The sequence below is a fragment of the Haliotis rufescens genome, unplaced genomic scaffold, assembly GCF_023055435.1.
Source record: "Haliotis rufescens isolate VD_foot unplaced genomic scaffold, xgHalRufe1.0.p SCAF_22, whole genome shotgun sequence".
Taxonomy (NCBI): Eukaryota; Metazoa; Mollusca; class Gastropoda; order Lepetellida; family Haliotidae; genus Haliotis; species Haliotis rufescens.
In genome coordinates, this window is record NW_025963913.1 from 3,571,969 (window position 1) to 3,597,447 (window position 25,479).

The 25,479-nt window shown below is 39.7% G+C and overlaps 1 protein-coding gene across 1 annotated transcript in view; it reads right to left on the reverse strand.

Annotated features, from left to right (window-relative positions):
- Positions 1-25,479, reverse strand: part of LOC124136331 (sacsin-like) — a 52,442-nt gene that overhangs the window by 7,434 nt on the left and 19,529 nt on the right. Inside the window, exons 5-8 of the mRNA XM_048401436.1 lie at positions 24,497-24,644; positions 22,499-24,019; positions 11,265-22,153; positions 1,713-2,007 (exon numbers count right to left, since the gene is read on the reverse strand). Coding sequence (XP_048257393.1) covers positions 1,714-2,007; positions 11,265-22,153; positions 22,499-24,019; positions 24,497-24,644 — 12,852 coding nt within the window. The 3' untranslated portion in view covers position 1,713. The remainder of the gene's footprint in view (positions 1-1,712; positions 2,008-11,264; positions 22,154-22,498; positions 24,020-24,496; positions 24,645-25,479) is intronic.

The following is a 25,479-nucleotide window of genomic DNA, read 5'->3' on the forward strand; positions in this document are numbered from 1 at the left end:
TTTCCCTCTCTCACAAACATTACCGAAACATTGCGAGTTTTCCTGGAATGCGCGCATTAATATTTATTACGTCACAGGGTAAGTGATGTGTCAGTCGGACAGTGACAGTAGCCAATATAGTACCAACTGAAATCTGTTTCTTATACAGTGGCGAAGCAACTTATACGCAAAACAACAATTGTTTTTTCATTGCCTTTCGCGGCAATCCATCGGTCTGTCCGCTAGAGTAACTGCCCTTTATCAAAGGGAAGCTACTCTAACCCTAGTCTATGAGACGTCACGGCAACGGTCAGACGTTGTTGACAGTCGGTCTGTCCTGTCATAACGTTAAGAAGTGTAGTCAGATGTACACACAGCAACAAAACGAAACAAGGTAACAATTCAAACATATTTCGGCCAAATCCAACTATTTTAATTTGTGGAGAAGGTTTCAAGCCGCAGAGGTCTACAAGCACAGATATGGCTACTGATCCCGCTTGGCTAGGCCTCGTGCCCTCACAAAATTGTTTTGAAATTTATATCTCCAAAGTTGCCAAAACTTATAAAATGCCTTAGCTACGTCACAGTTAGACACTGATTTTCAGTATATTAGACAAATCTTTTGATAACGATAGCAATTATCCCTGTAGTTTATCCACATTCCCGATGGTTAATTCTGACTCGATTGCCGAATGCCGAGGGCGACGCCATGTTTGTTTATAAGCAGTGAAAGTAGTCCCCACTTGACCTTTGATATTTGCATCTCTATCCGCATATAACCCCAACGGATATCGTTTTTATCCGTTGGCTTTATCCTGCCAAGAAACCTACCCATTATATGATAAAAAGTGATGTTCATCTTCAATGCAATCAGTTTGACTAATCCTACAAAGTCTATGATCTCTTGCAATACCTTCATATCTGCCTGTTTCAGTATATAGATCATCTATTATCTTTCAGAGTGATGTGATCATCAAATCAGCTGTTTCAACCAAAGGTGATTATTGTGATTTGATACCTGTAAATGACCAACCAGAATCCCAAATTCATCGTATAATTCCTGTTTCATAACTTCCCTTTCACATTTCTAATGCAAGACAACTTTAAAACAGAAAGTCCTTAGCCTCCAGTTACCTTAATGTGAAAGCTGTACAGACTTCAGGTTGAATGATATCCCTTTTGTTTTGGAAGTATACATGTCATGTTTAAAACAGAAAGTACCCTGTCTTTAACATTAATAAGAAGAAAGTTATATGTACTTGTGGTTTAATAAGTACATTTCATGTTTGGGAAATAAACATGTCTAATATGAGACAACCTGAAAGTCCCTTGTAATTCCACAGCCTCAGGATGACAAGTACTAAATTTCATCCTACAACATGTGAACAAAATACCTTTAACAAAGTTCGTACTGCAGAAGGTGACCATCTCACCCACCACTTTTCTTTTTTTTCGGAGACAAATTTTAACTTTTTGTATTCTTAATCAAAGATGGATACCTGGTGGATACCGGTATATTGGAATTCGAAATTTTAATTCCTTGAACAAATTTGAACCCTTGATAATAACAAAAAAATCCAATAAAAGTTCAAAATTGTAAAATGTTTATGACCTACACCGACGACGGAATATGACGGACAACTCATGACAAAAGCTGACATGGCCGCTCAGTCCAGATGAGCTAAACAAAAAAGGCAAGCCACAGCTAAATTGGTCCAGTATAAAGATCTCACCTCAATCATGATCCAGTAACTCTTTCACCAGGTTAAGAATTTTCTGTGCAACTTGACATGCCTGCCTTGCATTGTCATCCGTGTACACATCAGCAGGAATACTTGGAAAGGAAAGTCTATCTGGGTAGCGCATTCTGTTGAAGTCACCGATTAAACATTGCAGCTGGGATGCCAACTCTGATAATTGGGGATTGTTCAATCCTCGTGATGTGATCGTTATGTCATGGTTTCGCAGTCCGTCTGCCACATTCGCATTTCGGTTGAACCAGACAGATTTAATAGCTTTCTCAGCAGCCTTAAAAATAAAAACAAAACATGGTAAACAAGGAATTTGTTTGTTTGTTGTTTAACGCCACACTCAGAAATATTCCAGCTAAAATTCTAGGTCTAAATATTCGAGTCTGGACCAGACAATCCAGTGATTGGCATCATGAGCATAGATCCACGCAATTGGAATCGATGACATGTATCAACCAACTCAGTGAGCCTGACCACCCAATCCTACCCAATCTTCACGGGTAACAAGGATTTAAACAATTCAAAACCACAGTAACAGTAGATACAATGGTCTAAAGATCAATATCTCACTATTGGCAGTTTTAACTCAGTTTATGTAATGTACTGAATATGTTGAGAATTTCCATTTTGTTTAACAGTGTTACTGCTTTAGTGACTGGGTATGGAATAGTGGGAGATGACATTTTTGTTTTTTCTTAGATGTGATATCTATCTAGATCTAGTTAAGTTGGTCTTCCAAAAATGGTCCCCTATCCAATTACTATTCTCACAAAGTCCCCAGTGCGACCACCAAATCCCCACTACTATCGAGAGGAATACAGACACATGTAGAACATGGGTGTCATAAAAAAATGGCACAGCAAAAGAGGTGGGGGCGACAAACTGACAGTTCACTCCGTTAAATTTGAAAATTTTACAATAAATTGTATATTTATATACTTATTCAATCTCACACTATGCATTTTATCCTTCTTCTTCCATCGCGGTATTGAAACGCTCCTGGGCGGTCAGGTAGCCTAGTGGTTAAAGTGTTCACTCGTCATGTCGAACACCCGGGTTCGATTCCCAACATTGGTACAATGTGTGAAGCCCATTTCTGGTGTCTCTCGCCGTGATATTGCTGGAATATCGCTAAAAGCGATGTAAAACCATACTCACTCACTCACTCACTTGAAACGCTCCTAAATCAGGTTTCCAGCTTCAAAAAATATCTCACCCCAACACATCCTAGTCGTCACCATGGTCACCCCACAAACAATGGTTTGACGAACACTGCCTGAATCCCATCCAACCATATCACATGATGTACACAGCACACTCCCTTTGTACAGCCTGGTGTAACTGTGATGCGGATATGGTTGGGTGGGTGTTTAGCATGTTAGAGGGGATAAGTATATAAATATACAATACAGTGTAAATTGTAAAAAAATTAAATTTTAGACTTATAATATCCCAAACTATGCATTCATCCCATGGTTGGATGGTTGGTGCAGATCCCTAGTCTAAACTATGATCCAATCCAATAATTGTCATATGTTTTAGTGTTGTAATAGAAAGACTTGTGTTGCTTCTTAAAATCCTTTTGTACTACTAGGACAGATACAACATGTTATCCGGTAACTCATGTGTTCTGTGGTTTTGCACAGGACGTGGATCTACTGAACAACTGTTTAGCTTTGAACAAGTGGAAGCCTATTCAGACACAACTTTAACCTACCCCTTTTCACCCTTTCTCTGGCCAGTAAGTTCTGCAAGACAGTCCTCACACAATACGGTCCAACAGATGTAAGGTTGGCCAGCTTGGCATCTCTTTTGACCCTTTGTCAAAGCTATCAATCTGCAGAGATTGAGTACGCTTAGAACGAGAAGAGGGAACGATCAACCATACCCGTACAGTCATAACATACACAGAGACAGAGGTTAGCATTTAGAAGATGAGAACACCATTAATACAACTTGCCAGACGCTATGGTGACGTCCATGAAGAAGTCTCTACAGACAAGCATGTTTTCCCTCTTCTGGGAATTCAAGTCTTGGAACCCTATCTATAAGAAACAATAAACAAGCCACATGTACTTGATTATATATTTCTGTAAGTACATGATAAGGAATGCGATCCGTTTGGATCTTCATCTACACCTATACCAGTGGTCTAAACTGATGAAGGCCTTGTACATCTAAGACCGACATGTCCCTAAGGTCAAACACTGTGCCTGACTTCTAGAAGCAATCTTCCATTATCGACGATAACATACATCGACACCACTGCCTTCATCTCATGCTGATTGGAGACCACTGGGACAGTTACCCTGGGAAAGTGTAGGCATGTAAGATGACCGAGCATAGGAAAAGAATGCCATGGTCCGGGATACTTAGTCTCAGCAGTGGTCAACAAGGAGATAAACAAACTCTTGCGTAAGCAACGTATGCTATCTGAAGCTTTAAGGTAGATCTGTAAGGTTCTCATTGGACACAAGTGAGAGATCTTCGAGATCGTCAGGGCCTAATAAGGCAGAGAGCAAAGGAGTATTGAATAACCAGTCTGGCTGTCCAGGGAGTTGGTTCTTGGCAATAAAGAAAGAAGAATCTACCATGGTGCTGTCTCTCAAAATGAACCCAGTGGATGGATCTCACTGATTCGTGCTGCTGTAGTTAGGGCCTACAGGAAGACTGTCTTGATATGGATATGCTCAAAGTGTTTACCAGCCAGGGGTTTCTAAGCTTCAGATGATATACCGGTATGATGTAATGTGATGTTCAGGTCCCAAGCTGGTGGTCGGAATCGAGTAAATTGTCGGCTAATTTATAAGATTGAATCAGGCTTGAACCTCTGTTACCATGGATATCTGCGAGTAAATAAATAGCAAGTGTAAATCCCTTCAGCTTCCTTGAGGTAGGCAAGTGCTGAAGGTATACAGCTATTCAGATGCTGTGGTTGACGATTGAATGTCTCATGACTTGTAACAACCATTGAATGTCTGCCACTTCTGGTGATGGCTATAGCTAGCTTGAGTGTGGCTGAAGAAGTAAGTCTGACAATGAAGTCATCGCTCTGCCATGTTTATGAGTATGGTGAACCAACCTTTTGCTTCCCCAAAAAAGTTGTTTGTTGTCAGAAAACCACGAAGATCCAGAATAGAATAGGTCTCCTGAGCAACCCATGCTTGTTGTAAGAAGTGACTACGCTAGTCTTAACAGGCAACCAACAGGATCTGCTGGTCAGACTAGCTGTTTTGGTTGACGAATATCATCGTATCCGAATTGCGTTGATTGATGCTCATGATATCAATCTCTGGATCTGGTCTAGACTCAATTATTTACAGACCCCCTTCACAGTCTAATTATTGCTAAGTGCGGCAGTAAACAACAAATAAAACAAACACAAATAAGCATCCAGCCATTAATTCCCAAGAGATAGCTAGCAGATCTTACACCCATGCCCATGGGTATGGGATGTTGGAGGTGAACCTCAGTAGTTTGTATCTGGTTGCAAAACAGTCTTACTTCTGGCTTCCGGTAGAGCTGGCAGAACCACTGAAATACCTCTGGAATAAGCAGGCTTTCATTCGGTGAAAGTTGATCTGGTTGTGATATTGGGTCCCAGTTTGAAGCCTGGATGTGCCTGGTTGAACATGAACATGAAGCGAGTTCAGCATTCATATTAGTGATGGAAGTTTTGTCAATCCCATCTTGTTGATGTATATGTTCCATACTCACAACTGATCTGCTGTTTTAAATGAACCATCAGTCAGGATGCTCGTAGGAGGACTTGACCTCCAAGTTTGAGATTCTGTTGTCTGCGAGCAACATCCTGCCACATGTAGATCAAATAAGTGCACTCTCTAACCAATAGGAGAGTCACTGACGAACAGGCGATGCATTGGTTGGGTTAATCATATAATCCCCTGGCCGAAGGACTATACGTACCAGGGTGATTGAGACCATGCGGAAGTGCGTCTGTGTTTCAAGAACCTGTAAATTAAGTGAGTATGTTTTTACACCGCTTTCAGCAATATTTCAGCGAAATCACATCGGTGGACACCCTAAATCGTCTTCACACATTGTACCCATGTGCGGAGCGAAAACTTTAACCACTAGGTTACCCCCTCCGCCCTACTGTACATTGAAGGAACGTGGAGATTATTGAGGGCGAACGACAAATTAATGTGTTCAGATCCACCAACTCACCATCATTAGATGTACTACTCGATATCGTCAGGTGCCTGTGGCGGCTACAGCAGTATGTATAATTTATCATGCAAACCAACCTGTAAAGAGCACCAAACGGCTCACATTAGGTCAGTCTGTTCTTATTCCAGAATAATCGGGTTTCTTTACAAATCAGAAAAGTCTTAACATCTGATATGTAAATCACCCTTGTACAGGAACATGGAAAAATGCATTCTTGCTCAAAACATGGTCAAAGCTCCATACACAAAAACCCATAACGTGACAGTCCAGTGCGAACTGTATGTCAGACAGACAAAAGAGGTGTCCTGGGTTCCAAAGAATAATGGTGTAAAGGCAGTGTACAGGCAACCAGGTCCCTGTAGGATGAGGGATCAGACCGGTGCATTAGAAAGGTGATCGTCGTGAAATTTGATGCGTTTAAATAAGTCTTGAAAATGTTGAAAATCAGAGAAACTCTATAACTGGTGCAGTTATAACATTACCCAGGGTTTGGATCTGTTTGTGAAAATAATGGTTGTAAACGAAAATCCCAGGACAGTGGTAGCACATGACAACCCTGTCGACCCTCTCATGATTGAGTGGTGCTATGTTGTGACCATCTACCTTCTGTAGACAAGGGTATCGACACGGGCGACAACTCCATTCATAAATCATCGTCACCAAATGTAAGTCATGTTCACTAAGAGTGGTAGACATAATCTGTACCAAAGCTTGAATATCAGACTGAGAGAACACCAACCATAGAGTCCGATGCGATCTTGACTGTCAATATGTCTCCAAACCCATTAATGAATGAGGGTGATGAATGATGACGATCCCAATCCTGACTGCTGTATTGTCGCCTGACTTAGAGCACGCCTGTCATAACGATCCCGTAATGGGGAAAGCCAATCCTGATCTTGATCCTGTGGCAGACGGGTGGGAAGCCTGAGACAATGAAACAGGAGGCCTAATTGCCGATAACGTTGTCCATTAGATTTCTGAGCTGATGAAAGGCCATGTTCCATATCTTTAAAACATAGAAATATAACAGAGATCGTTAGTTTATTATTGATATGTACCAGTGGAAATTCTGAAGTCCGCAAACGAGAAGTAGACACTGTTTGTAACACTCTTATTAGTGCATTGGTCACAACAATCACAACACAGCGAGTGAGCCTCCAACGCCAAAAAAGTGTGTTTAGAATTCTCACAAGTCACTTATTCATAACCTCTGTAGTTGTGTTTATTGAGACAGACTAAAAGAATAAAACAAGTGCAAAAGTGAGCGTGGCTCACTAATACCCCCGACCCACCTAGTGTGTCAGTAGTTACAAATTAAATAGCTAGGAAAGGGTTAGCCTCAACTTAGGGTTTGAAAAATTCATAAAAAAATGGAAAATTAATAAAAGCAATTTTTTTCTTTTGACTGCACCTCTCCATATGACACAGATTATATGTACTAAGTGAGATGAATCCACTGAGTAGTTTAAGAGAAATTGCGTGGACAAAATTTTCGAACGGACGTTAGGGTTTGAAAAATTCATAAAAAAATGGAAAATTAAAAAAATAATAATAATTCTTTTGACTGCACCCCTCCATATGACACAGATTATATGTACTAAGTTTGAGATGAATCCACTGAATAGTTTAAGAGAAATCGTGCGGACAAAGTCTTCAGACGGACATTAGGGTTTGAAAAATCCATAAAAAAATTGGAAAATTAATAAAAACAATTTTTTTTCTTTTGACTGCACCCCTCCATATGACACAGATTATATGTACTAAGTTTGAGATGAATCCACTGAATAGTTGAAGAGAAATCGTGCGGACACAATTTTCGGACGGACATTTTGTCGGGGGTATAAAAAAGATCTATAATTCTCTAGAATTAAAACATGTCCACACAACAAGGCAATTAGAAAGAGAGTGAGTGTGGGTACGTCATGTGATCAGGTTGCATGGGATTCAGGCAGTGTTCGTCAACCAAATGTTTATGGTGGTGACCATGGTGACGACTGGGATGTGTAGGGACGAGTGGGAAGCTGGAAACTTGTTTTAAGAGTGCTTCCACACCAGGATCGAAGAAGAAGGGTAAAATGCATAGTGTGAGATAGGATAAGTTTAAAAATAAATAAAATAAGGGAGATAATCTGACAAACAGAAAGAACAGCAGTGCAGCATGTAGTTTTAGAACTTGGTCCATTTATATGAGTGAGTGAGTGAGTTAATGCTTTACGTCACATGGGCAATATTTCAGCCATATCGTGACGAGCATTTATATGAGTATTTTGAAAACTATTAAGCAGACATGTAAGTCTATGGTGATGTTATTTAAAGAAGTGTCTACTGTTGATTATGTCAACAAATAAAGATTGAAAGTAATATACCATCAGACATTGATGTCATGAGACCAGCATGCTAGAGAGGTAGAGAGTAGTTATATATTGATCATGTTTTATTAATTAGCTGTTTTTCTTACTATGTTGTCAATAATGTTATTTTGTATATTTCAGATACTGCAGTAACTAACAATAATTATTTGAATTTATTTCAGATGCATAACGCAATTACCTTAATTGATGTATCTACAACAATTGTATTTCTCATTTTAGGCTGCATAAGATATTTAAGTCGTTGTAAGTTAAGCATCATCATTAAAGCTCTACTCTTTTGTTTGGTTTTAATTATTGGGTCTGTCATCTGCATTATGGGGCAGACAAGTAGTTTTTGGTGGTCAATCAGGTGTTTTCTTTATTGGCTAGTTTTAAATCTCAGTGTCCTACACTTAAAACCCTTTGTTTTCACCCCTGCACTTTTCACTTCCACTTCACTCTGCACTGGACAGAGAAAGAGACATAAATCAAAGGTTATTTCAGGGATTCAGTCATTGTAATCACCCATATACATCCCAGTAAACTAATAAACTGACCTTACACCCTAGCCTGTGTCATCATGTTTATGCACAATGAAAATATACACTTATATGCATTATTAGCAATTTATAGAATTACCCTGATATGGTTATCACTGAATTCACACCGGAAGTCTTACGTTTGAACTAAATACTTTATGTCTAATTCAAACAATACCAAATAGTTGGATTTTTTTTGATAAAAATGAAATTGACACATTTTCATCAAAATGAAATATTGCAACTTTTCAAGATCAATAACTTTAATGTATCTGTGATCAGTCATATTTTATGTTATTTATTTCTTGTTTTTTTTATTTGTTTGGGGGATTTCAGACAATTTTTTATTCCTTCCTCAAACACCAGTTGTCATCACTGATTTTCAGTGATACATATATATATAATTTTCCCCGCTATTCAGCATTTTACTTGCAATGGAATCTGTTCTGGCAGACAATCGAGACTGGTTATTGTTTGCCGTTGAGATTTTAAATATTTACATTGTATATTGTACATCAATAATTTATTAAATGAAACATCTGAACATGATGTTTTAACATTCACAAAAATAAGGTACCTGTCCGCCACATATATGAAATCACTACCATTGAAGACCTGACATAACATTAACTGCCTTTGCCTTTTGTAAAAAGCATGGCATGATTGTCTGCAGATACTCTGACATCTATTCTTCCCTTATCAGTGAAAACCAAATAATAGCAGTGAAATTAGCCCTTCTCTTAACTACACTACACTACACATCCGACATGCATTTTGTGATGGAGACGATGAGGAACCCTGTGGTTACAGCAATGGCTTGACATACCAAAGGCCCAGGTTCAATTCCAACATAGGTACAGTGAATGAATACTTGGTGCCCCATTCAACATAGGTACAGTGAATGAATACTTGGTGCCCCATCCAACATAGGTACAGTGAATGAATACTTGGTGCGCCATCCAACATAGGTACAGTGAATGAATACTTGGTGCCCAATCCAACATAGGTACAGTGAATGAATACTTGGTGCCCCATCCAACATAGGTACAGTGAATGAATACTTGGTGCCCCATCCAACATAGGTACAGTGAATGAATACTTGGTGCCCCATCCAACATAGGTACAGTGAATGAATACTTGGTGCCCAATCCAACATAGGTACAGTGAATGAATACTTGGTGCCCCATCCAACATAGGTACAGTGAATGAATACTTGGTGCCCCATCCAACATAGGTACAGTGAATGAATACTTGGTGCCCCATCCAACATAGGTACAGTGAATGAATACTTGGTGCCCCATCCAACATAGGTACAGTGAATGAATACTTGGTGCCCCATCCAACATAGGTACAGTGAATGAATACTTGGTGCCCCATCCAACATAGGTACAGTGAATGAATACTTGGTGCGCCATCTGTTATATGGTGGACTAATGCAAAAACTGGTTTAAGAAACTCACTCATCTTTTATGCCAGTAAGGTAACATCTATTGAAAACAGTTTTCAGTCCGACCTCTCCATTTGAACAATTACCAATTTCAGTGCATATTGTCTGGTATACTTGGTTTAATTACACCTGCATGGTACCCACTCAGGTATGTGATTGTTGTTACTGTTAATCCTCCATCCACTATATATATTCTGTACAATGTCCCTCATTCAGTCTTGCTTGATAACAGTATAAGGATCTATACCGAAACGTCGCTTTTTACAGTATTAAAGAAGTTGTTATCCATAAAATTGTGTCAACCTTGTCATCCGTCAACTTCTAGGTAATGCCTATCAAACAATGCTGATTTACCTGATGTCAGGATGGTGTGTAAAACACTTTGGTTCCTACAAACTAGACCCATTTGTTTATGGAGGCTAAAAAACACATTAATCCATCATTTATATCAATGTAACCAGGTCCCAGTCATTGGCTAAAGAATTATCAGCTCGATAGATCATGCCATCATAAAATAAATAATTACAGCAATTTTGCATGTGATCTTTCATGTTATAGTAGAAACTAACATTGTGAGAACTTGCTTTTTATGGCCATAAGCCATAAGACAAATCATATTATGTTGTTGGAAGTTTAATACATTTAACATACACATGTTTAGTATATTTCTAAATGTAATAGAGAAATAACACAATTCCTGACATGAAATTGATATTATTCAAGATCAGCCATTTCATGAGATGAGAGATGAAATCTAATAAAATGGTATATTTTTCATTCTCTTTATAATTATATTGTTAAAATACATAATGAATAGAATATTTGGCTTTCTTTATCACATCACCTTTTCATCTTGTGTCCAAAAATGCTTAATCAATATTTAAGCATCCTCTATATGTATTGTGTATATAGATAACACAGTCTTGCAAAGAGTTTTAAGTTTCTAAGCTGATACAAACAAAAACATTAACTGCTGATGTATGACCTCTTTATGTATATTTACCTGTTGAGCTTTGAAGAGAACCCAGTTATTACTACATGTATTATACTGCCGAGAGCTTTGCCATGCTGCTTGTAGGTCAAATGTGGCCTGCCTCAGCCAACGCTTGGCTTCTTGAGGTTGAGGATGAGCATCATCTCTTGCAGAATGATGCCATTTGTAAAATGTTTCACTTCTATAGTTTTCACTTGATGAAGCTGTGCGCTTGTGCCTTTCATAATGATTCCTTTGATTTGAACTTCTTCTGTTCATGTGTTCAAAGAAGGATGAATTTGTTCGACTGGCACCATAGGAGGTTCTTTGTGTCCCTATGTCTTCATCATCAACATCCTCAATACTCTGTCCATTTTCAAGTCTCATCACATATTTCTGGATATTCTGACATACTTTTGTACAGAAATCTTCCCTGCCAGGATTCTTGTCTGGGTGCCATTTTAAGTATAATCTTTTTTTCACTCTGTTCCTCTCCTGATCTGAACAGTTCCTCCAAGTGTCCGTAAGAATCTGTCTAATTTCTTTCAGAACTGACTCAAGATCACTTTGTTCAGTATTCTGCAGTTCATCCTGGGATGTTGATGTCTCAGTGGTTACAAGACTTCTACACTTATTTGTCTTCTCTCTCCAAAATTTGTACAGCTTTAATCCCAGTATTTCTTCTTCTCGGTCATCTCCAACATTAACCACATACTTTTGTCTGAATAACATATCTTCCTTACAAACAACTTTTTTCACAATGGCATAAATGTAAACTGGGTTTGCATTTGCATCCTCCTCATCCTGAGAGTCTGTGTCAACGAGTGGATCATACACCTCCAGGCCAACATACTCCCCTTCATCAAAGACATGGAAACTGTTGTCCAAGAGCCAGTGCATATCTTCTGGGATCAACGTCCCAGGAGGAGGAAATGCTGTCTGTTCTCTCTGTTGGCCAACATGACCATAAGGTTTTATTTTAAATTCATCCAAATAACCATTAAATATTTCTGGTTTAGAACCAAGCAAATGATGCAGATAAGCACTGCAACTGCCCAATTTTCTTGATGTCAGATTATCCACTGTTACTGCTAATGCACTTAATAAAGTGATTGACTTAATTTTGCTATCAATGAATAGACAGACATTCTTGCTTCTTTTGTTTCTTTCCCGTAAAAATGCCCTTTTGCATTGGCTCCCAGGAACAACATTTCCATTCTCCCATAGCTCTGTTTTCAAATTGTTCACTTGTTGAATTTCTAGAAGTGCTAGACGTTGTTCAATGTCCTTTGCTTCTGAAATATCCAAACCTTGAGTACGAAGTAAAATACTTTCATGATTGACAAGTCTAACAACTGCACTAACAAATTCTGATCCCTGTACAATATTTTTGTATTTTTGAGCTAAATCACCAGTGTATGCTCTCTGTTTGCTCTCTTCAGTAACATGCTCTTTTACAAAAGAAGTCAGCAACTTCAACCTATAACATTCTGGCAGCATTGAAAGGAGAGCATTTTCATCCATATTCAGTTCCAACTTCTGAAATCCAAGGAAATATGGTAATTCAAGGAACTCAACTCTTTCAGACAGACGCTTGTCATTGTTATATACCAAATTCCGAGAGTCAGTGAGCACCAAGCTATTGTCAGGTAGGTACAATGAGGGTTGTTCCTTTAAGCGCGTGTCTGGCATGCTTTCCCTTTGCATAAAAAAAACCATACGGTCAATAGCCTTCTTTGCCACGGATAGTTCATTAAGATGAAGACTTTTGCCATTAGTCTCTTTGTACAGTTTCTCCAACACACGCACATACAGGTTTGCATTCACATCCTTTGAGGCTCCAAGATCAATAAAGATTTGATGAAATTCAAAAAATTCATCTGGAATTGCATAAAGATATCCTTTCATAATGTCATCAGAACGAATATTTTTAACAACTCTGTCAGCTGAAACCATACACTTGTCAGCTGGCACATAAATGATGGAAAAGTCTTGAAGATGAATCTTCATTTCATCAGTGACACAAGTATCAAGTAAATGCTTGTAATTTGCTTTCATGACCTCTTGTATGAAGTGATCTAGCTTAGATAATTTATCTCCATCATTTTGGTCTTGAATATTAATGAGAGATGTGCAAATATTTTGTAAATGCCTTGTAACTCTTTCTGAGGTAGGGACTGTTTGAATACCAAGCAGAGAGTTAAAGTGTTGGATCCTGTCTGCACTGAGCCATGAACGTGGATCTGCATCTTGGTTGAAGATAGAACAGCTTGTCCAAACATAGTGGCAGTGACAAGGGGACAGTGATTCTGAGTAGGACACAAGATATTTTCCTTCATTATGTTGTGGGAATATACTTGTTAACTCTTCATTGACAGAGTACGGCAACACAAATTTGATCTTCCCAATTTCTGTTAAATTTCTGAAATGTTTATAATGCCTTGTTAGGTACGATATCAAAGCTTTAGACTTCCTCTCAATATTTTCAGTGATCCCTTGTTGACCCGAACGTTCAACTTTCCTTGCAAATAACAAATAAAGCTCCTCAGTAACTTTTGTTTTCAAGCCAGCAAGTTCCACAAAGTGTTGCCACTCTCTTGCAGCATATGGTGGTGGTAGTAACTCATTTGGCTGACACATCTCTCTGAAAACTTCAACATCAGAACTATAAAAGTTCCCAGCACAATGAAGCATTCCATCTCCTGCTTCAATGAATTTTAGATCTTTTAACTGCTTTATCAGTTCGCATTGTTCTGGGCTAAACTTTGTAGCTTTTTTCAACAGCTGATCACGGATGTATTTCAGATGTTTCGGTTTGGTTGAGTCTGGCAAAAAGTTAAAATTTGGAAGAATGTATTGTACATACAATTTCTCATCTGTACGTTCTTGTACACCCAAGAAGTGATAAAGCTTCCGGCATGAAGCAGAGAATTTTAAAAGTAAAATTTTAGAAGCAGAGGTCCAATCATCGAAACCTTCACTAGGCATAGTCATGAGAATTTCTACTGAAAATATAGTGGTATGATTTTGTAAATCAACCAGTGATCCACCCAATGACTCATAAAGCGGAATTTTTTTTAACTGTTTTGCTGCCTGTGGGTCATTCAGTTTGTCCACATTTCTACTAAAGAACTCCAAAATTGCTTGACAGTCTTGTGGACTTACATTATTCCATGAACTAAAATCCAAATTGGATATTAACTTTAAAACTGTGCCAGGATTCTCCCAACTGGCTAGACTGGATGAAGCAACTGCACATGCACGATTGTCAAATGGCAAACTACTTGTATGTTTAAGAACATTTCTCTCAAGTTGTGGAACGTTCATGTGATGTAAAGCTGTTTGATGTGCTTTCTCATTAACAGAGTTCATATCAATGACACACCAACTCTCCTTTATTGGGTAGAGCATGAGACTGCCATCCCCATGCTTTGTGGCAGGTAACAGGGACCAGTCTTCTACTTTAGTCAAAGTTGCTTTTGTCACTAAAGTCTGATTTGATTTACTACCATAAATTTGTGTAGCTAAATAGTCCCAAAAGCGAAAAATCCACTGCTTTGAAGGAAATGTGTTGTCTTTCCAATATACAGGTTTGCCTGTCTGTAAAACATCAGCAGAAAGTGTCTGTCCAAGTAAAGCTGCAAGTGAACAAATGTCAAGCTCTTTCAAACAAGGTGATTCATAACATCCATACAAATCAACAATATCCTTGTGCAGTACCTGATCCGGAGTCCCAGCGAGGAGCTCTGTGAACTTTGTGACAAAGAAAGGCTTAGAAGGATCAAATTTGTACAGATTCATGGATGCAGTCAGCGCAAGTGGCAGAGAATGCAATTCGGAACAGAATTTCTGCTGCTTTTTGCAGAATTGTGTCAGCCGTTGAAGTAATTCGACATTCCTTAATGATGTACGTGCCAACTCCATTGGTAATCTAAGACTACATCCATCTTTAACTTTCAAGAAATGTGTTTTCAGAAAATGCATAACATTTGTTGGTGTTACCTCACTTACTGGTTCTTTGCATGTTGCAAAAATGTCTTTATAAATTCTTGATGGAGAATCTATAACCTTCATGTTCAAGTCCTTAAGGATCTCTTTTAACCGAACTGCATTCTCATTTTCCTGTTTCCAGCACTGCGATGATCCTGGGGGAACATCATCTGTTGTTTCCTTTTCCAGGTTATTGAAATAGCCAGGGAATCCTTTCGAACATGCAGCTGGAACCCATTCGACTTTACACATCATATTCTCCTTTGTCCTTTTTGTTCTTTCAGCAAACAATCCTTCTGCTGGCTTAATAACACTGAAAATCTCTCTTTTTTTCAACACAACATCTGTGTAAAATGAAACCACAAGGTCCCCCCAAACTTCACTTTTTGTGCAGCTTCTATCAGGAAAGAATGTATAATAGGAGTGATATATTTTGTCATAAAGACATTTGAAAGCTGTTTTATGGTTTATTTCTGTACTCTTCTTTATTAATTTCACAGCTGAAATATAGGCTGGAACTATGACTGCATCAACAACATGGCGATTCCAGGCTGACCTGTAGTCATCACTGCCATACCAAAGGTTTCTTCTTGCTTCATGATCAAGGGCAAAGTGGCCATTGACATGAACTGGTAGTCCAGTGCTGATTGGCAAAGGTAAGGTACAAAATGCTTTACCCTCGAAGTTTTTCTCTGCATCAGCAAGAGGCATTGCAACACCACCTCTTGGTAAAAGTCGAATGTCTCCATTCTTCCAAGTTGTTGTAATAACATCGGGAATAGATTTTTCCTTTACAAAACCAGATTGGTGACTCACTATCCAATCTTGTTGTTTACCTTGAGAATCCTTGACTCTGAGAGATAACTGAACTTTTAATGGAGAAACAGCATTGAGGCCTGTTTGAGATGAACAATCTTGAATCATTTTTGTCTGATTCCTCAAGTGAGAGAGAAACTGTTTATGTTTAGACATATCTGCTTCACTCATACTTGCTTCAACACAGTATTCTTTGAATATACCATTTCGGCTGACTCTGGCAATAGATATCTTCTTAACATTGTGGAGGAATAGGAGAGAGTCAAACATATCATTCTTGAATTCCTCTAACAGCTTGTTGACATCGTCTGGGTCAACTTTTTTGTCTTTGATCTTTGACTTGGTTGCCATTTCCTGCGTCCTCAAGGGAAATCTGAACAGTGTTCCTTTTGTGTCAGTTCTGACTATATCTTCCAGATAGCCAGAGAAGCTATCTGCATAAGTGTCTCTTATCCTGTCAAGCTGTGATATTCTCACTCCAGGTTTTCCAGATTTGCACCCTGGTACATATTGCATATGAGGGTCAAGGGCACATATAGATTTTTCCATTCCAGGGCCAACAGTGATGAAGGAGGGCACATCAGTGAGATGATAAACAGCATTAAACCCAACACCGTACTGCCCAGTCTTTACAGGATCGTCACTCTTACTTCCTACACCTAAGTTCTGAATACCTTCAATGTCACCTTCTGTGAAGAAACTGTCATTGAAGACACACAGTGCTGGACCTTGCAGGGAAGCCCATTCATCACAGAACAATTTTTCTATTGGCAGATGTCTGAAATCCTTTATGAACATTAGTTCAGTAGCTCCAGCATCATCTGCATTCTGCAGCAGTTCTTTCATCAGTGAAGAATCACATGGGTATCCACTCAGAAGTCCTTTCAGTCTGGTTGTCAATTTTTCACACTGTCCAAATTCAGAGAAGGATGAACAAATGTGATTTTTTAAATCAACTTCTCGTTTTCCTTTGACACCAAACAATTTGGCTACATTTTGATGAATATTTTTGTGAACAAACGTCATTGATTCATCATGAACAACATATTCACAATCATCAATGCAAAGTGATACTGCCTTAGACATTATCCCTTTTGAATTTGGAAGTGAAATATCAAAGCCTTCTGGTCTAAAATCAGATATATCAAGAAGTTGAATGTATTGTGCAGCTAACCCAAACCATTTCAATCTGCTTTGAGAAAGGGGTTTTGTACCTGCTTCCTTTGTGATGTTGCCTATAACAGCAAGTATGTCATTCAGTCCAAATCTCTCTCTTACTCCTATGCTCTGCAAAAATGGTTTATAGATATCAAATGCTTTGTCAACTTGATACAAATCTGGTGATAAGTCACACGGAAGAGAAAAAGCAACTTGCTGTGGTTTAAGCAATCTTTTTTCAGCTACTACAATGTCCTTATTTTTCAAAATATCACGTATGATACTGAACTTACTTTTATGATACTGCTCATTCAAACATGCATACAGATCTTTGCACATTTTCTCCAGTTCATTGAATAATGTAGTCCCTGAATTAATGGTCTCAGAAACAGACAGTAATTGGTTGGCTACGTCTTCAAGAACAACATCTTCTTTTCCTTTAACTTCAAGCCAGGACAGAACTTCCACGTCAACATGCATGTTACAGTCAAATGAGTCATCAAGCATTAACTGGGAACAAGCTACCAGACTTGACAATTTCTTATCATGCAGTTCATTTGGACATGCAAACAATGTTTCTGGAATATCATCTGCTTTCCAATGTAAATGCCAAGATGTAGGATGTTTCAGAATAGGCAAAAAGGGAATACCCTGTAATGTAGATTTTATATCCTCATTCAAATCATCAAAAAGTTTCTTTCCATGCTTGTCCCTGATGACAAGATACCTTAGAATCCGACCACTTCTCTCACGGGCTCTCTTGGCATCTTGTGCAGCTAGTTTTTCCACTGATCTTGCTCGTTCAACAAGAATTTCCCATGGGAGTTTGTCTTGGATCATTCCAAGCTTACAGAGAATCTTTATCACATTCAAATCACAGAATTGAGTTTCCCCAAACTTATATCCTCTTGGGAAGCATTCATCTTCTTCTGAAAACAAATCTGCACATGGACTGTTTGGGCGAATTACTTCACCTGGCAGTTTCAGAGTGCCTGATGGTTCTGTTGGAATACATCTTGTACCTTTGATCAGGTCTTGAACACTTTCATCCTGACATTTGAGAGCAAATAATACCAAGCTATCTCTCTCTGTTTGACTGTTGGACCAGTAACTGTCATGTATGTTTCGGAAGAAGATTGTCTTAAAAAACTCTGATTCTCTGATAAGTCTGGAACTAACCTTTGATTCTAGCCCAGACAAATAAAACTGCTCAAGAAGGTTTTGTGGAAGATCAATAATTTTCTCATTAGTTCTATTCCAAAATTTGGCTGCTGCCTTGTAAGCCAATTTTCGATTTTTGCCACAAATAGTTGGCTCAAGAATATATATTCTTTGAAATGACAACCATTCCAGATTACCATTGTCATCATGCAGAAATACATCATGGGCCTCATGTGTTATAAACTCATAGAAACTTCGTACCATACAGTCCTGCCCCCTTTGCATGGTAGGCCACAAGTCATAATATTGACCAACAGTGGAAGGGTCAGTGATCTCTAATTGTTCCAGAGCAGCTACATATGCTCTACAAGTAGCATCTTTAAACAAAGCAGTGTTCCACTCAGCTTCAGAGTTTGTCTTGTCATCTTCTGTTTGTGTACACAGTTGTCTTCTGTCTGATGTCAAGGCAAATGGTGCATTGATATGTACTGGAAAAGGAATGTGCACTGGTAAAGGCAAAAAGCAAAAGAAATGTCCTTCTCTATAGAACCCTTCAGGACATTTGTCCATATTATATATACATTGTCTTCCATCTTCCAAAGTCAGTGGAATTGCAACAGCTGCTAATGGAAGCAGTCCTTTAAGCTTTCCAGACCGAGCAAACTGCTCAGATTCTCCCTGACCAGTTACCCATGTTATGAGCCATGACACAATGGTCACACCAGCCTTTAGCTTTTGCATTCTCGTCATGTCTGTGTCACATATTTCAAGCTGGACATCACTTTTTTCACTTATTTTCAGGGACAGCCCTGATTGCTTTTTCCATTCTTCAGCTGCATATGACAGCACGTTAGGTCCATTAAGAAAGGAATTTGAAGGTGAGAGAACTTTTCGATCTTGGATAGTCTTTCGGACATGAACAAGCAGTTCTGGCTGGCTGGGTTCTCCTCTGGGTGGAATATGGAAGAACTTCACTGACTGCACATTCTGTGTGAAAAGGAGAAGATTTCCACATCCTTCAACAAATTTTCGGAAAAAGTTCTCCATCTCATGCCTTGAGTAAACTAAGTCTTTTATTTCACTTGCATCAGCTTGCTCTTGCGTCCTTAAAGGGAACCTGAAAAGTGTTCCAGGACATATTTTGTCAGCATTCCCACTAAAATTGCAACCAAATATTCCCTCAAATGGTTTAAACTGTCCACTCATTTTTCTCAACATCTTCCCATTTTTCACACTTTTGAGGTTTGCTCTTAATCCAGGTCTCCCTAGGTATAATTTATGAGGATCAAATATCACCACATTGTTTTCACTAATAAAGCTTGGAACATCAGTTAAATTGTAGACAGAATTGAATCCTAAACCAAACTTGCCAACTTTAGTTGTGTCTTCTTCTTTTGTTGCTCCACTAAGCTTCTTTATGTGATCAAAATCGCACTCTTGAAATGTTGCATCGTTGTAAGCCCAGAAAGCAGGGCCCTGCAGAGCAGCCATATTCTCATTCATGAGAGAGGTTCTAGCATTCAGATTCTGTCTCTCATCATACATAAAACAAACTTCTGTAGCTGCAGCATCATCTGCATTTTGAATCAGCTCCTTCGGGGCAGAAAAACCGTCTGTGTATTCATGGAGCAAGTTTTTCAATCTTCGCGTTAATGGTTCAGTCTGCTGATAGTTCATATCAAAGTCTTCAGTGTCACCCATTACACGGTCAGTCAGGGAGCTAACATTTAGCAGTTTTGCAGTGAGCTCTGATACACTGGCATGAACAAAGAATATTTCCTCATCATCGTCATCTGAATCATCAGATGTCTGATCCTGCAGCCAGTCTGCATTGCAGTAGGTGCAGGATTCTGCTGGCAACAAGAGAAGGAAATCATCAGATGCCTGGTGCACTGGCACCAACACATGGTCAGGTCTCTGAGGGTGTTCTTGTAGTTCATTCAGTATTTGAAGAACAAGCTTCAGATCTTGTCGCACAACTGTTGGTTTCTTTAAGTTGGCAGTTTTGAATTCATCATGCTTTTCTTTTATTTCTTCCAGGACAGTGGCCAACATGTCAGGTGTTTGTCTCTGGTGGCAGCCATAGCTACACAGTAATGAACCCCAGCCATGCAACAGAGATGGCAGCTGGTATCTGTAAGGCTTCAGGTCCAGGTCGGCATCAGATCTTTCACAATACACTGACCGGGGAGAGTGGAAACCTTCTTCTATTCCCACCCACACAGATTGTGATGACTCCATCATGTTCTTCTCTGTACTTGATACATCTTGAGAACTCAGGAAGCTGTAAATGTCCTTAAGTAAGTCCATACAAGGATTACATTCTCTACTGTCATAAGATGTCCCAAGATTATGAAGATGTTCCATTACTGAACACACTGGAGGAACTCTATCAAGTCCTAAAATTGCTTCAACAGCAGCTGTTGTTTTTTTTGCAACTGGACTAACAGACCCAATGATAGATGAGTATCTTGAACTGAAAACCTTTCCTGATGATAAGATTTTGGGTCCTGATTCTCCTTTCCATGACAGAGACTTGGGATATCTGGATATTCTTTTCTGCATGCATGGGATGCATTGCAAATGCTGAAGGTCAGATAGTTTGAATACATCCATTCTGTATGTGCTCCTTTCCAGGAAAGTGATGAATGCTGTTACTTTACGGCCTGCTTCAGATTCCATTCCCCTGATTACAAGCTCCTCAATTGTCTTTGCTGATGTTCTAACATCACTTTCTGAAACTTCTTTCTCTGTTTTAAGACCTATTGCTTCTAATCCTCTTCTCAGTCTGTCTCTTCGTGTGTGCCTATCTGCTGGGAATTTGTCTTCTCCCAGGAATAAGTCTTTCACGAATGGGTCATCTTGGCTAAACAGATCACAAGCTCTCAGTCCAGATGACCCTCCACTGGATGAAAGGAACCGTACCTCTGAAGCAATTTGCCTGGTCTCATTCACAATATGAAGGTGATTCTCCATGAGAAACTCCATAAAATCTACCATATGACTTTCTGTATATTTTCTTTTGTTGTGCAGCATCATTTGAAGGATTCGTCGACTGACATCAAGAAATGGCCTTTCTGTTGCACCAAGTGTCAGTGCCAGGTGTCTCACTGCAGCAGATGAACACTGGATGTACCTCTCTGGGTAGGGTACAGGTATTTGTTCATCAGGAGCCAGAGTACATAAGGTTTCCACTGAACAATCACTGTTGTCTGTCGCAGTAAATAGCTGTAACTTCCTTAACACTGCTTTACTTCCCTCGGACAACTGGCAGGTGCTCATGTAGGCAACCAAAGCAGACCTTTCCTGTTTGGAGGATTCGGAGTTGAACAGTTGTACAGCTGTGATAAGTTTCCTCCTGTATACTTTCTCTAATGCTCTTACAACACCAACTGGATTTGAGTACTGAATGATTGTCCCAAGAACATATGAATTTTTCAGCACAAAGTCAGGAACATACATTAAATGGACAATGCCTAGTTTCTGCAGCGCTGCACCTACATTTGGAGGTAAAGATTCAGAGTGCCTCACTGACTGAGCAATGAAGACATCATCGATGCTGTGGAGTCTTCCTCTGTCTGAAGCATCAATATCCGGCACAATGAGAAGACCACTGAACACAGATTCAACATCAAATCCATGGGCTGTAATATAGGTCCACACTTGCCTGAGCCAGCTGACATCCAAGGATGGGGAAGGGAGTTTAGCATTGCCTTCTGGGAAATGCCTCAACAGACATTTCTGGAGCAGGCCAGGGAAGGCAGCAGATGACATCACGGAAAGGCCTTTCCATCCTAAAAGGAAAGCATTAAAAATCAGTCAAATCAGATCAGTGTCATCACACAAAAAGCCTCAAAGCTGAGTGTAGTTTCACTGATTTCTTCTGGAATATGTGGAAGATCACACCAATTCAAAATATGAACTAATGAACAATCAGTACTAGCCTTGGACTTGTGTCTCTACAGCAAACAGAATGCGTATGGAGAGAATAACTTATGGGCACCAAAATATTATGTTTGTTTGTTTGTTGTTTAACTCCGCACTCAGCAATATTCCAGCTATATGACGGCGGTCTGTAAATAATCGAGTCTGGAGCAGACAATCCAGTGATTGATAAGATCAAGATAAAAGCAACCTACCGCCAGCTGCCCGTTTCATCAGAGCTTGTTGTAAATCTTCAGCAAGGTCGGCTGAAACCAACTGACTTTCCAGGCCTGGGAAGAGTTTGACATCCTCTGGCTGGTCACAGATGAACACAGCAGCAGGTGCTCCGAACGCCACAAAGTTGCCATCAGCCACTGGAAGAAGACACAGACCCTCCAGGTGCTTGTACTGATCAGATTCCAGGAGATATTTCAACAGCATGAGTTTCTTCTGTCTTGGTAATCTTGTAAAATGGTTGCTCAATCTCAGTGTGTCACAGACATCTTTAGGTGTCGCTTTGTGAATGTGGGAGCTGAAATGTTTTTCTAAAGTCTTCATGAGTTTCGAAGGTACTGGGACGATGTATTTCTTGTACAGAGTAAATATTTCAACGATTAACGAATAAGCGTCATTGGCCACATCCACAAGAAAGGCATCCTTCATCTTGATCCCCATCCTCTTGTCACTTGGTGTGAACAGTAAAGGTATATTGTGTAGCTGCTTCAGCAATGTTGAAACAAGCGGCTTCCAATTCACATCAACATCATCAATGTCTGGTATCATTCTGTAGATTTGCTGAATGATGATAATTGAATTAGTATGCACCTTGCAGCATTGAACAAGAGCATTTACAATGCTATAATACACATCAGGCAGAACTTCACTCACAAGACACTTGTTCCACTCCATAGCCTTGTCGGTGTGAGCCTGATTTTGAAGCTGATCTGCTGTTGGCCACTTGACGTGTCTCCGGTTCTGATTCAAAGCAAAGAAACCATTCACATGAACCTGCAGCCCTATGGGACTGCCACCCTCCAGGGGGAGTGGGAGGAAACAAAACACATGACCTTTACACTGCTGACCCAGAGGAACAGCCAAACCCACATAGGGGGCGTAGGAAAGAGCTTTGTCACTGCAAAGATCTCTGAACCTTGGACTCATAGTTCCTCCTTTGTAGAAGTTGATGACAATCCATTGCTGTGAGGCCTTAGGCCCTGCAACATCCACTGTTTCCACAGTTAAAGTCAACTGACTCTCTACAGATGCTGCTGGTATTCCTCCTTGTGCCTGCTTCACTTTTCTTATGAAATCTTGCTTCTCCATCCTCACATCCTGGAGACAGTCTTGAGACAGCTGCAGTGAGAACTGGACTTGTATCTTTCTTCTCAGTCTCTGGTACAATTGTATCTTCTCTATTGACTTCAGAAATAAGAGAGTGATGGACGCCTCAGACTTAAACGCTTGGAAAAGATCCATGACCTTCTCCTCTGTGTAAAGGTTGTCTGACAGCTTTGAGATGTTGGTTCTGAGGGGGAACCAGAAGATGGTTCCACTGTAATAGCCCTTGTGTACCGTGTCTGATGTGAAGTCAAAGATGCCACTGAAGACATTAAGGATCATCTTCTTGATTTCATTGGAAAGATCTCTCAGTTTCTTCATGTAGCAGACTCGGTCACTATTCTTCTCCTGAGGGTTGATGAACAACACTGTGTCCCCGCTTATGACACATGGGAAATCTGAAAAGTTTTTAGAAAGAAGTTTAATGATGAAATAATGTTTGTGACATCACTTGCATGTCAAATGTTCCACAACATAACAACTGAAGATTCAAATATCTGTAAGGAATCTTCCAAAATGTAAATTGCAACAGTTGTGGTAATAACTTCAAAAATATATTACAAGTGATTCTGTGACATTTGATTGGCTAACGAAGCCATAAATTTGTGTTTATGTTTCAATAAACAGACAAGAATTAGGTCGCGAACGACTAACAGACAACTGAAATCTAAAAAGGAAACATTAAATTTTGTGAAAGGGAACAAGTTTAATCAGGACACAATGTTCATGTTAATTTACTTGTCAAGAAGCCAATGACTTATCAAGTGACATCCATTTCCTGCAAAGAAACTTCCAAAATCTAAATCCTAACATCTGTTTATGTAATCTCTCTCATTCCAACATCTGATCAAAGAAAACAATCACCAAGGTCTTACCAGTGACATGGAACACAGATTTAAATCCGAGCCCAAACCGTCCAACTTTGAGAGGTTCCTCCTCTTTGACGCTGTCATGTAGCATTTTGATTCCCCGCCAGTCCTTCTCTGTGAACAAGGCATCATTGTACACACACAGGGCTGGGGCCTGAAACATAACCCAGTACATTATTTGTGAACAAGGCATCATTGTACACACACAGGGCTGGGATTCAAAACATAGCTCAGTACAATACTCAAGAACAAGGCAGCATTGTACACACACAGGGCTGGGGCTTGAAACATAACCCAGTACATTATTTGTGAACAAGGCAGCATTGTACACACACAGGGCTGGGGCCTGAAACATAACTCAGTACATTATTTGTGAACAAGGCAGCATTGTACACACACAGGGCTGGGGCCTGAAACAAAGCTCCGTACATCACTTGTGATCCAGGCAGCATTGTACACACACGGGGCTGGGGCCTGAAACATAGCTCAGTACATCACTTGTGAACAAGGCAGCATTGTACACACACAGGGCTGGGGCCTGAAACATAGCTCAGTACATCACTTGTGAACAAGGCAGCATTGTACACACACAGGGCTGGGGCCTGAATTGTAGAATTTTCCTATTCAGAATATTCTATAAGTAATACGTTACCACTGTTATACCGAGGCTGTTGTCCCCCACAACTGCTCTTAGAACGAAATCTTCCACAGAGATGTCCATTACCTCATGCAGCACATGCGCAGCCACCTAGCTGCCATCTGACACCCCTCACTCTTGTCTCTTGCAAGAGCAAATGCTCAGGGGACGGACAGGCAGGCAGCAGCCCAGTGGTAACGTATTACTTATAGAATATTCCGAATAGGAAAATTCGACAAATTACATCAAGTAATACGTGGGAGTAGTGCACTTTACTGGGCACACTTTTTCAGATCCAATTAGGGCTGTGGGGGCTCGAACGCGCTTTGCCAGCTCACCGGCTCTGCTAATT